Here is a 13,696-nt window from a genome sequence, read left to right on the forward strand (position 1 = left end):
AGGGCAAACAATGCTGTGCTGTATTGTTTTGGAGCAATTTGCTTGGAAAATTGTCCTTTATTGTCCATATTTAAGCTGACGTGACTGCGATTTATTACGTTACCAATCAACAAGGATTTTTCATTGTTTATCCTCTTACTCATTTTTTGACAATCGAAACAGTGAGCTTCAAAGTTTGTAAGTTCATTGAAAACCGCTAATTAAATTTTTTTACCTTAGTTACGTTAGTCGTTGAATTTGACGATCATGCAGATATTTCCTAATTCGGTAAACAAACAAGCATATTGCTGTATCTTGGATTATTCACATATTAAATCAAGCAATACGTTTTATTTATTTTTCCCTTCTGAATTTACATGGCGTTTTTACACTTTGTGTAAGTTAAGATGTATTTTTGAAAACATCCCTAATAGTAACACTTTCACAACTTAACTTTTTTAATAAATATGTATAATATCAGATAAGCACTGAACTGTTTAGACTCATCGATTTTCGTGGCGACCTTGAATGCGAGGCAACACAAATTAATATTAACCCACTAGTTTTCCTTTCAACCCTAATAGCTGTTCTTGATCTTGGTAAATAATGAATCAACCACGTTGCTTATTATTATTTGTCGACTAAAGGGATTCAATTACGCTGTGTAAGTTAATAAGACCCAGATGTAAAGTCCTCCCGAGATTACTCATAACTGAAAATCCCATAATCTTAAAATAAAACAAACGGTCCAAAAATAAGTGTGCGTTAGATGCTTCTACATAGCGCAAAATTTAAGAATTCCGAAATTTCCTCGGGACATTAATCTCGTATAATATATTGAATTGCATAAACAAATTGTAAAGTAAACTTGTGAGCTTGCATATACAGGGTGTCCCAGATAAGGATGAACAGCATGGGGATCTCGGAAACGGTAATAGATACAAAATGGTTTAAATTGGGAAAAAGTTAGGCAATTTAAAGCAAATTAATAATCTGTTTTTATATCGACGAAATTCCGAATGGTTACGAAGATATCCGGAAAAAAACGAATTTGGCGGTTTTCGTTTTTTGCAAATAACTCTTATACGGTTATAGTTAGAGGAATAAAAGTTTTACATTATTAAAGCACTTTTTTGAGAACTGTTTAGCAGTGTTGCCAGTTTTCTTGTTACATCCTTACTTTCAGAGAAAAATGAGTAAACTTTTGATTTTCATATGGGCGTGATATCAATTATTTATATTTTCAAAATCATCATAAAATTCCGTTTTCAGCCATGCATTACATTTAATATTTTTCTCAGAAACTCTATGAGTTATAGCCATTAAAGCATTTTTTGATAAGTAGGCCATGATTTTGACTTATAGTAATGGTGCACATTAAATAAATGAATGCTGTGGAAACGTCAACATTATTTAAAAGTTGTAAAACCTTAAATTTGTTTGACGTGTGCATAATAATGTCTCAAAATTGCTTTTCTAATGAAGAGAAATTTGACATGTTGTCGTGTTACATATTTTGTCACAGAAATTGTGTAGATGCTGAAGATATGTATTTTAATCAGTTCCCGGAAAGAAAGCAACCCGGAAAATCCATATTTAGAAGACTGATGTCTAATTTGAAAGAATATGGTTCGTTTAAACAACCTGTAAATGCTCGCAAAAAGAAGTTGACCGAAAATATACAAAATGCTGTTTTACAATCTGTTATAGAAACTCCCGAAACATCATGTAGGTATATTGAAATGCGTACTGGTGTTGCTAAGTCAACGGCCCATCGTGTTTTAAGAAAGAACAATTTTCGTCCTTATAAATTTAAAGTTTGCCATGCTCTTGTACAAGGTGATGAAGTGAGGCGTAGAAGTTTTTGCGAGTGGTATACAAGAAAATGTGAAGATGATATAAATTTTCCTTCTAAAATAATTTGGACAGATGAAAGCATGATAACCAACAATGGAATTTTTAACCGACACAATACTTATTATTGGTCACAACAGAATCCACGATTAAAAAAATCATCAAGACACCAACATCGCTTTGGGTTTAATATGTGGTGTGGAATATTTGGAAATAGAATTATCGGACCAGTTTTCTATTACAACTCTCTCACTTCAGACCGGTATCTCAACATATTGCAACATGATTTTGAAAATGCATTTGATAATTTACGATTAGGGGAAATTCGTGACTGTTGGTTCCAGCAAGATGGGGCTCCAGCACATAATGCGAGGGTCGTAAGGGAATATCTCACTAAGCAGTTTCCAAGAAGATCTATTGGAACTCACAATGACATTTTGTGGCCAGCGCGATCTCCGGACATAACACCATTGGATTTTTTCCTCTGGGGTTACATAAAAAACAAAGTATACACTCAAAATTTTGAAAACGAAGAAGAATTACAAATATGTGTAAGAGAAGCATTCAATACAATTACCCCAGAAATGTTAAACAGAGTTTTAGATTCGACTGTGAAAAGAGCATACCTATGCCTGGAAAATAATGGTGGTTTATTTGAACATTTGTTATAATTTGAGATTTTGATTCGATCCAAGTTTAGCCGCATTGTTGTTATTAAATACATAATTTGAAACAATTATTTTTTTAATTTTAGGGTGATACCAGTAATATATTTATACTTTTAAATAATGTTGACGTTTCCACAGCATTCATTTATTTAATGTGCACCATTACTATAAGTCAAAATCATGGCCTACTTATCAAAAAATGCTTTAATGGCTATAACTCATAGAGTTTCTGAGAAAAATATTAAATGTAATGCATGGCTGAAAAGGGAATTTTATGACGATTTTGAAAATATAAATAATTGATATCACGCCCATATGAAAATCAAAAGTTTACTCATTTTTCTCCGAAAGTAAGGATGTAACAAGAAAACTGGCAACACTGCTAAACAGTTCTCAAAAAAGTGCTTTAATAATGTAAAACTTTTATTCCTCTAACTATAACCGTATAAGAGTTATTTGCAAAAAACGAAAACCGCCAAATTCGTTTTTTTCCGGATATCTTCGTAACCATTCGGAATTTCGTCGATATAAAAACAGATTATTAATTTGCTTTAAATTGCCCAACTTTTTCCCAATTTAAACCATTTTGTATCTATTACCGTTTCCAAGATCCCCATGCTGTTCATCCTTATCTGGGACACCCTGTATATACGGACATTTTATTACATGGTACTACATAAATGGCTTTCAATGAAAAAATGTACCTTCCATCCTCATCAGATTTATTACCAGGAATTAAATTGCTTTGAAGAGTTCTCACGGGCTGTCAGTTACCCAAGCACACAAATATTACAAGAACCCACAGATTCGAGGTACGACCCGATTCGACGGAACGGTACTGCACTGCTGACATTTCGTACTACCTCAAGTTTCCTAAAGGCCAAGTGGCCGAGGTAGGATAAATAAATGACCGACTGAGGCCATTATGGAGGAACCATTATGCACGGTCTCTCATCGGTACAGTACTGCAACAAAGGTAATACCATCACCAAAGAGACAACTTGTTTAAAATTACAAAATTCTTTGTGATAGAGAAATCAGTCAACAAATGTTTGATAGTCTAAGTAACGATGTTTGGATGTTGACAAATCGGATGTTGTTTATAAATTTCAATTGAATTAGGTCTATGATATTAACCAGATTAAGAAGTTCGACGATACTATGGAAGCTGTTAAAATTTGAATCAGTTTACATCGTTGCAATACTTATATTGTTATGATTTTAGGTCACCTTGAAATTTCAAACATCACGTCAAGAGGCATAATTATTAATATTTTATTTCAATTCGACTTTGATAGCGAAACCACTCTTTAACATTGAACAACCGTAGCTTATTACCATTTTTATTGGTCACGACGATTCCGCTATTCTAAATTTTGTGCATTGTGGAAGGAGGTATTAACTTGAGTTTTGGATGTATGACCTATAAAGCTCTAAGCCTAAAAAAAATACCATATGCAATATTAAGAACGCTAGAACACGTTTTTCTGAAGAAAAAAAGCAGTAATAAATTGGTCCAATCTTTTTCAGCTCATTGAATGCTTTTCTCACCTAAGTGCCGAGGTCTATTTTAACTGTCAAAGCCCTGGCCAAATCAGAAAATAACACCGAATCAGCTGATGATCGGTCTGGCCCAGATTTTCGGCCAACTTCCTTGAGGTCGCTCGACTTTCACCTCTCCATTCCGCTATTGTACAGTAGTTTATAAATAATAAATGAGTTCGCATATTTTACTCCTGCAATTTGCATGTTATTGAATGATTTGAAGCATATAGAACAATACCGCCTCTGGAGTATGTATAATTTCCTGACCCTATATGCCGACTAGTTCCGTTAACAGACTTATAGGAAAAGAACAATGGCAAGCAATTAGAGCACCTATCGCTCACAGGTCACGAGTTTTTCTAAAAAAGTATGCTGAAATTAAAACCCCGTTCTCTCAACAATAATTCTTTACCGGCAAATCCCCTGGAGAATCACCGATGTAAATTCCAAAAGAAGTGACTCAGACTAAAAGCAATAATTGACACAGCACATCATCGGTATTTTCGAATTGTACGCATAAAGACGAAAAGGTCAAAGGAATACTAAGAATATCAGCAAAGGCACAGAACGTAGTAGACCTTAGTATAAGTAATTTTCGAGGTAATTTTTATGTCTTTGCTCTGGGGGAAATAAAATTTATTAAACATGAAAACCAAGGCAAGTGGGTTCAGAACCACTGAACATATATTTCGGAATTTTATCCAATACAAGTTGACACTTTATTATCATCATCACCAGGACATTATTGCTCATACAGAAGCGACACCTATTGGATGTTCTCCTCATTAATATACAGAGTATACAGTTCGGCAGCGCTTGAAGTGTTTGTTCTCCATACTGCACATGCATTATAAGAGCTTATATTGTGTTAGCGAACGAGATCTCGATGACTTCTGGGAGAATATTCGTCAGATTTGAAATTTGTGATAAAAAATGTGCGATCTAAACGGTTTAGTAACAAAATTGATTACACGAATTAGGAAATTCTTCTTTTTACGGCAAAGTCGCAATCCACCAGACCAAGGCGTTCGCCAATCGATCTCCACTCCTTCTTCAAGGATAACGTACTTTCACCAACGCACAATGCATCCACGTTAAGTCGAATGAATAACTTATAAGACCAATGCCATCGAAATGCAGCAACTACAGGGTCATATGACCGAAAGTAGACCTTTCGGGAACTTCAGATGTACTTGAATGCTAACATCGGAATGTATGACGATTCAAATGTAACCTTAGAGAGGGGTTGGAAAGGAAAGTGGAATCGAACTGCAAAGGGAACTTGTAGAAAGATTTTAATTTAAAAAAATTGTGAGAATTATCTGATTAGCTTGCGAAAAAAAAATTCGGATTGTTATAATTAAAAAAACAAAATTTAAATGTGCGTCTTCTATAAGAGTTTTATCATATTTCGAAAATATGGTCGCACTCTTTTAAGACACTCGCTAAACCCAATAGCACAACGCGAATACATGATTTTAGACTTTGACCAGATAGTACTCGATTTGACAATATAAATCTGGTTGCAAAACTGTTGGCCGGAGTAAATCTGCGAAGGTCAGTTAATTCCAGCGGTTCGATTACCTTTTTTGTCTTTCGACGACAACCCTATTCTACTGCATCCGGCTTTAGCCACTGAGAAACAATACACGAACATGCACCCCAATTTCTGTTACATAACGCAAAAAAGTACGAACTCAAAGGACACATTTAACAACTGGACACTGAAAAATTTACATATTAGCGAGAAATTACTTCTTCGTTCGTTCTCGAAGAAATTGGTTTAAAGTCGCGAGGGTTAACTGTAAATGGTCTTCTGGTGTTTACTGAGAAGAAGAAACCACCAGGATATCGCGGTTTTTGAGGACTTCGTCACGGCACCGGGAAAAGCTCGAGGCATGACACGCATTGGCCGTGTCGGTCTCACCGGGTCGACTACATCAGCAGCAGATCAAGAACAGAAATCGCGGAATCGCGCCTGCGTTGCCAAATCGCGCTCGGTTTTATCAGTAGAAGTGCGCTTGAAAACCAGAATATCAGTAGCTCAATTTAAACCAATTACGTCTTCACGGAAAATATCTAGTAAAAACAAGTGATTGATCTAAAACATATAGATAACAAAATTTCACTTATTTTCAGTATCTTGAATAGACATAAAAAAAATTACACTAGCTCTTAGATCTTAAAAAGGATACCAAACAAAGGCAGTGTTTTTTTAGAAACGTGCTAACACGTCGGATGCCTCAAATTTTCCCCTTAGCTCCATCACTAATCAGAGAGTATAAAATCAAAATTAGAAAGCTACTAATTTTTAAAGCTTCACCAGCACTGTCAAAATCGCAAACATCATAGTTTATTTTGATCCAATTTCTGGCCACTCTTTTAATACATATAATATACTCATAGCTAGAATGATATACCTATAATGAAGCTAGTAGAAATAAGGCCTAATGACCGACAAATCAATCATCCACAGATCTTCCAATCGCGCGTGCGTTAATATCTAAACGTCCAATAAAAACTGCCGTCATCCTTCAAATAACACGTGGTGCCCAGTAGATATATGCGTCGTAAAACTTTTTTTTACTTCCTGAGACTTTAATTGAAGGTTCACTTGAGATCTATTCGAAAATGTTTACATAGTACATATATTTCTGCTTAATTGAAGCTAAAATTTCTCGTTGTAATTTAATGTTAGATGTACATATTTGTATTCGATGTAGAATAAATACGTCAGTTCAGGAGATCTGGCAACACACATTTATTTGCGGGCTACCGCGTGTATGAGAAGGTTTCCACCACATACATAGATATTATGCGTGTGTTGCTGGCTACGATTTATTATTTTTATCGATTTGTCACTGTAATGTCCTTGTCAGCTGGCTGTGTGATTTTCAAATAGTTGATTAGTGGTCAGACAATTAATCGTAGAAATTAAAAAAAAGAAAAAGTGATAGCTCATTCGATGATAACGCTCGAAAAATTCACCTTCGATCCATTATCAACTCGCTAAATGGTTTCATTTCCTAAAATTCACACAAAACAATAACGTACCTTTAAATATACATTGGTTTAAGATTCAAATGTAAGTAGCTACACTGAATGCTTTCAAATACACTTTCTCATTTACAATATGAAAGTACACTGACGTTTTACCACTTTTAGAAAATCGCCTTAATAAAAAATATATATTTTTTAATGTAGACACATTCTTTGAATTGGATTACCTAATTTTTTTCATTTTTCATAACAATGAGTTAAACAAATACACATATGACGCTTTTTGCATACTAGAGAGAGGTGGATAAATGTGTTTTCATTGTTTTTCTTACAGGCATATCGATTTTTCCATTAAATGTAATAGGTTATTCAAATTTACTTATTTAATATCCTTCCAATAAGACTAGGAAACAATGAAAACTACTTTGCAAAATTTCAGTTTCATTGGGTTTTAATATAAAATTGCGCAACTTTGCCAGGCTCAATTGAACCGACGTTTTAAACCTTATCCGAGATCCTTGAAATGGGACATTCTGTACAGCTACTATCAATGAAAAACCAAATTTGTTACTTCTGAGATACTGAGAGAAAATTTGGATGGGAATACTTTTTATAACATCCGGTAGATTTCAATCAATTATTCCTAACAAAGAACTTTAAGTCATAAATGATTGTGTTGCCATGTGAAATTGGAATATTATTACAAATGAATAAATAAACTATAATTTCTATTGTTTTATTGCCAATGCCGGATAAAAGTTCATTATTCGTTTGAAAAAATAAGTTTAAGTTTCTTTTGATTTCTAGCATAATCTTAGAAGGCAAAAAGTCATCGTAACCAGTATTCAGTGAAATTCCAAGACATTAAAAAAAGATTTCAGTTTTTCACAAAGTTTTGAAGAGATTTTTACAAAGACACTTCAGGCTCTTGTTTTTCGACCTGGAGAATGAGGTTTTGAAATGACATAAACGACTAAGTACGATAGAAAACCAAAGGATATTAATTTCGACATATTAATTATGAGAAGTAACTATACTATAAGTAATAAAACGAATCGAAAGAGTTAAACGTGAAGGTTTAAAATTTGTTGTATACGTTTCGCCTCATTTTGAAGCAACATTAACGGCTACTCATTAAATTGAATTAAACAATGTCAAGCAATCCGATTCGTAACAAATATAAAACCTAATTAGACTGTAAAGCTATAAACTAAAAGCTGTCACAATGCCGTGACAGACGAAGGTGTACCAAGCGCTTTTCATTTCAGCTTGCCTAATACAAGCGACAAAAATATAATGTCACCGTTATTGGGAAACTCGGATTTGATCGAAAGTCAGTCAATCGTGATCGTTGGCCTTTTCATTCTTTATTTTGTAACGCACTATCCGAAGTTTGAACCATTTGAAGAGCAACCGTCATTGCCTAACTCATAAATATGACCGAGGGGATATTCTGGCTTGTTTATTACGCCATTGTTTTTACGTTGTAACATAAACTATTTCCATTATAAAGACGTCAGGACCAACTTGGTCCTGTAATGTCTGTTTCTTATAGTCTGTAAAACTTTTCATTCTTCCAATGTCAGAGATTCTGACGCAGGAAACTCCTTGCAGTCTCCCTTGTCAGGTTGGATATATGATGTACACAACTCATAGTTTAAAGGTAAATATTGAATATGAAAAATTACTATATAGGCATTTTCCCTATTGTCATTAATGAGTTGATTATACCCTTGTTAACAAAAAGGAACAGCGTTCATGAGGTACATGTATATTTAAATAATACCGTAGAGACGTTCAATGACAGCTAATGGATTTATTATAATAAATTAAAGACACATCTTTATTTCTCTTTGGTTTATCTCATTAAAGGTCCGCCTAACATCAGATTGTATAATTAAGTATTCACATCATAACATTTTTGTTGATAAATGTCAAGAACTTTTGACGGTAATGTTGCTCAAATTTGGATAGGTTCGATAAAGGTGGTGGCAGATCATAGGGTTGCAGTCGAACTGAACGGTCAATTTTGACTAGAAAACGTTCAGATCGCCAGTTATTTCGAATTAAATGTTTTTAAAATTATAGAAACATTAGCATTAGCAAGACTTATCTAAAGACGGTCTCTGCTGGTGCAAACAACAAACTGATTTAAATTTCAGCTTTATGATTCAGGACCACTGACTTGCACGAAAAACCGACTTAAAACAAGAATCACTTGTATGTGCCACATTTAATTGAGACTGAGAAACTGAAAATTAATTCTCATAAGATGGCAAATTACAGCAATTCATTTTGCTATTTAAGTACGTAATTAATGTAACTGACTTTTGACTGTTAGAAATCTGGATTGACTTGTAGCAAAACATTCTCTCTCTCTACAAAAACCAATTTTGACAAACATGTTAATTCACTTTCCAATGTGACTATACCCAATGGAAAAGGCTTTCACATTAAAATGAAGTTTCCTCCTTGTCGATCAAATAGCTTTTTTCTTGGGTTCAATCCCAAAACCAAAAATAGGCAAATTGGTTGTGTGATAGAAAGTAGAACTTTAACAATAATATGAAACAATTGCAGGAAATTAAACGTGTAGGTACTGTTAGTCATCGAGTCACGATTCTGCGGCTGGAAAAGAATAATTAGACGCAATACTGTAAATTTAATTGTTTTATATGGAAATGCAGCTTCTGAACTTCCTCAGAGAGTCTGCATTCAAATGTTGTAATGGAACTTATTCTGCGCATAAGCACAGTTATTTTAAATTAGCTGAATTAAGCTTAAAAGTTTCATAACTTAGTACAAATTATTTCTTTTGGTTAATTTATAGCGATGTAATTAATTGAACATACTTGACGAGGACATACATTCTTGCAGAAATGTAGACCAATGAACCTCTTACCGCGGTCTTGCTTGAAACAAAGAATTTATTTGCTATTGCTCCAATATAGAAAACAAGGTTAGCCAATTATTGCGGAATAGACGTCATTAGTGTTTATATTTGCAAGTATCTAATCATTGCCTTATTTACATAAGAGTTATTGAAATGATACTCATTTCCTGATGAAAAAGTTGAGCTTAGTGCTTTTCACAATTATTCGATTTCACAAGTCCCAAAAACCTAATAAAATTGAAATGGATCAACGCTCTCAGTTCGATGGAACAAATTCAATCCAGGGTCGCAGTACAAATTGTTTATTCTTCTATTTTTATAGCGAAATAAGACTGTTTTAACTTCAAAATTTTCCTACACATCAGGTTCAATGTGAATTAAATCTGAAAGATCCGGTACAGAAATTATTTTAACTGGGAGTAAAATTTGGCTTCATTTTTCCTTCATCACGTAATGAGCAGTGAAATTAGCACAATACGTTCAGAAATCACTCGGGTCATTAACTAGGAAACGGCCAAACTAAGCTGGTTTCACTTTCACTATAAACATGACATAGAAAAGGTTAACGCAGCATGCTCCGTTTGCCCGTTTTACAGTGTAAATTGTGACAACTTATAACGCAATGTTATATAACATTGCCTACAAAGTAACTGCGCCTATTATGAGATTGAGTGCCAAATTGAGTTGCATTTAACACTCATGTGACTATTACGGAGCGCACCCTGGATAGAGTGTATTGACTTCCCACTCGACTTTACGTCAATAAACAGGAACAAAAATGCATTTTTAGCAAATGAAATTGGATCGATTTCTAAAACGGAGTGAAATATAGGAGCAGGGAGAACGAAAAAAAAATCCACACTTTTATGGCAAGTTATAATTCAACATTAGAAAACATTAGCGATGAAGTAAGTACATCGGTACATAAAAGATAACGTTGAGAATCAAATGAGTTATACTTAACACCTGCGAGGACTATTTCGGAACGTACTCTGGATAGAGAATATTGCTATCTCATTTGACTTCCTCTCAAGAAAAGAAAACAGTAATACATATTTAGCAGCGTCAATATAGTTTAACGCATTTAATACCGTTTTATATTGACAAAGGGGAGTCTCCTAACACGGTACAAACATATTGAAGAAGCATACATAACTTTCTTTTGACTCACAATAATGAAGCATATAAATAAAAAATTGGTCATTATAACTTTAGAAAATTAAGCAAAATTTATTCCCTAAGGCTGAATAATGTCCTGCCTGTATTACTCTGATTGACCCAACCTGTTTTCCACTCATAACGAAGGTTTTTAGTCGTGCTTAATTTCCTTTAATGTCAAGGAACGCCTTTTCCGATGACTTAACAGAACATAACGACTATAGCTGATGATGACGTCGAGGTTAATGATAATAATTAAAGACGTTTTTTCTGAATAACTGTATTGATCCATCTTTTCAAGCTGCAAATTTAAATTGCAATATCCTTATTAAATAATAAGGACATATTTGAGTTGACATATTTCATATATTTTCTACCTATCTGGTTTAAACACATGTCGTGGATGTTTTTAAAATTGGTTTCAAAATAGTCGTATCTGACGTCAGCAGTTACAGAATACGGTATTTTTGAACTTTTTAAGACCTTATTAGCAAGAAAAACGGCCGAAATCTCCCAGGGTGGTTAATCATCGATAAAGGGAGGATACCTGCGACAATTCCGACCAGAGTACCTTTATACATCATATAGACTTAATTCAGATTTTTTGCAGATTTTATTTAAGCAAATAATTCCCTGGAATTCTGTATAATTAGTAAAAGGACTGTCAGAATAAAACTCTGCAGTATTCATATTTTAATAATACCTTATAAAATGAGCAAATGCGGACATCGTGATTAACTGCCTAGTGGTGAATATAAAGACAAAACAAGCATTTTATTTATGTAAATGTGAGTCGCTTAGGCTAGCGACTCGTGCATAGTGTAGGTGACAAGCATAAAAAATGCAAATGTGTGTTACCATCCAAAAAACTGTTATTATGACTGCAAGTCTGACACACTCACACCAAGCTAATTAAGTCTTGTTTCAATGTCCAGAAGAAAATTTAACATGCAAATTTAGACATAAAAGAAATATTAATGAGAACGATATTCCAACAATAAATGTTGTTTGTCTGTCCACACAATGAACCATTTTTTTTTCTATTGACATGACAATTCAGTTTTCCTTATTGATTGAAATTGGAACTTTCATTCGCCATTATAATGCACTACTATAAGGTAATAGGTGAAAGTTATATTCAATGGGAAACTACTACTTTTTCTGTTTCTCTACATCAGTGTGTACTAACATGATATAACGTTTCTCATGATTATAAAATGATTGAAGTTATGTTTAAACGAAAGTGAACGTATGAAGATTCGGTAAATGGATAAGTAACAAAAACAACTTTGTAGAAAATTGATTAGAACTCTGACAAATTCATTACCAACGAGGTCGGAATCGACTTTCAAACTATAAATGGATGCATAGTGCGACGCATGCAAACAATATTAATCGACTGACTCGCCTTTGAGTTTCCGCTGTTTTAGCACCTTTAACCTTTTCTGTCCTCACCTTTATTATTATTTTGTGAAATATTGTGCAAGGCCGTGAGCGTTTAACTTCAATGTGAGGTTCGACTTCCCTATTCTTAAATTGAACGAAAATCATACACAACTTTAAGCCAATAAACCTAAACCTTAAAGAATTCTGGTTTCTGACTTATTAATATGGCAAGGGGTGGATTAAAATTATTTACAATATGGGTTAAATATTCATCAGGATATATTAAAGAGAATTGGGTGGAATTGCTATTAGTTTATTCTACTAAGGCAGACCTTTGAAGTCAATCAACACATTTCTAATAACGTTGTTATTAAACTCGACCAAATAAGTAGGATTAAAAATGACATTAAACTCAGCTGACAAATTGGATCCAGAGTTTCCGGCAGAAGCGGAAATCCTTTTAAAATAAATCAATGGAAAGCGACTATAAGTCGAGGGCTTTAATAATACCGCACTGTGATGAGCAGTTTTCAAGGGAATTATAATTCTTTAAGTTGAATATTAGGTCGTTAATGGTGATTGATACTTCAGACCTCTAATTTCTATACGACAAAGTCTCTGTATATTAAATGAGACGCCTATGGAAAATGAATAATAATAATGGAATCTTTATAATGTTCATCTCAAGACTTTACCCTATTTTCTTCGAACTCCATTAATAATTTCATTTTCCAACATGATGTGCACCTAACTCCGCAATGCAGCATTTACATAACTTCTTTATAGGTTATTTCTTAACCGATGTTCGGCACTTATGAACTATTTTAAGCTCTTAAATATAATCACCACGTTTGTGCCAGTAGACATAGTGATTTCTGTAACCCTCACTGAGGAGTATCTATCAAATTGCGATAGAAGTAAAGAGTAATTTGGAGTTAACTAGGGGTTCTTCCCAACCACGTTAAACTGATGTTTCAAAGTAATTATTTAAAATGTCAAGAAAACACTTCATATTCTTTCACTTAAAATCTTGAACATACACCTAAAAACATGCTGTGTTATACGTTCCTAATATTTAACTTCACAAGATGATTTACCTTCATTCTCCTGCTTCTTGACGCCAAATGTTTTGTAGTGTTACTATTGCTTTTCGTTTTAAATACACTTGTGGGGCCTCTTAATGTTTGTCTTTTCAGATAGATCGTACATCCAT

General features: G+C 33.8%; 1 protein-coding gene across 5 annotated transcripts in view; it reads right to left on the minus strand.

Moving 5' to 3' along the window:
* Positions 1-13,696, minus strand: part of trc (Serine/threonine-protein kinase tricornered) — a 53,135-nt gene that overhangs the window by 9,589 nt on the left and 29,850 nt on the right. The window contains exon 1 of one of the 5 annotated variants that reach the window (XM_066404252.1): positions 5,631-5,994. The exons of 3 other annotated variants lie outside the window; for them this stretch is intronic. In XM_066404252.1, the coding sequence (XP_066260349.1) occupies positions 5,631-5,703 (73 nt within the window). In that variant the 5' untranslated portion in view covers positions 5,704-5,994. Of the gene's footprint in view, positions 1-3,205; positions 3,228-5,630; positions 5,995-13,696 lie in introns of those variants that run through there. One more of the 5 variants, XM_066404255.1, reaches the window with a different exon arrangement.

Source organism: Euwallacea similis, chromosome 33 (assembly GCF_039881205.1).
Source record: "Euwallacea similis isolate ESF13 chromosome 33, ESF131.1, whole genome shotgun sequence".
Classification (NCBI taxonomy): Eukaryota; Metazoa; Arthropoda; class Insecta; order Coleoptera; family Curculionidae; genus Euwallacea; species Euwallacea similis.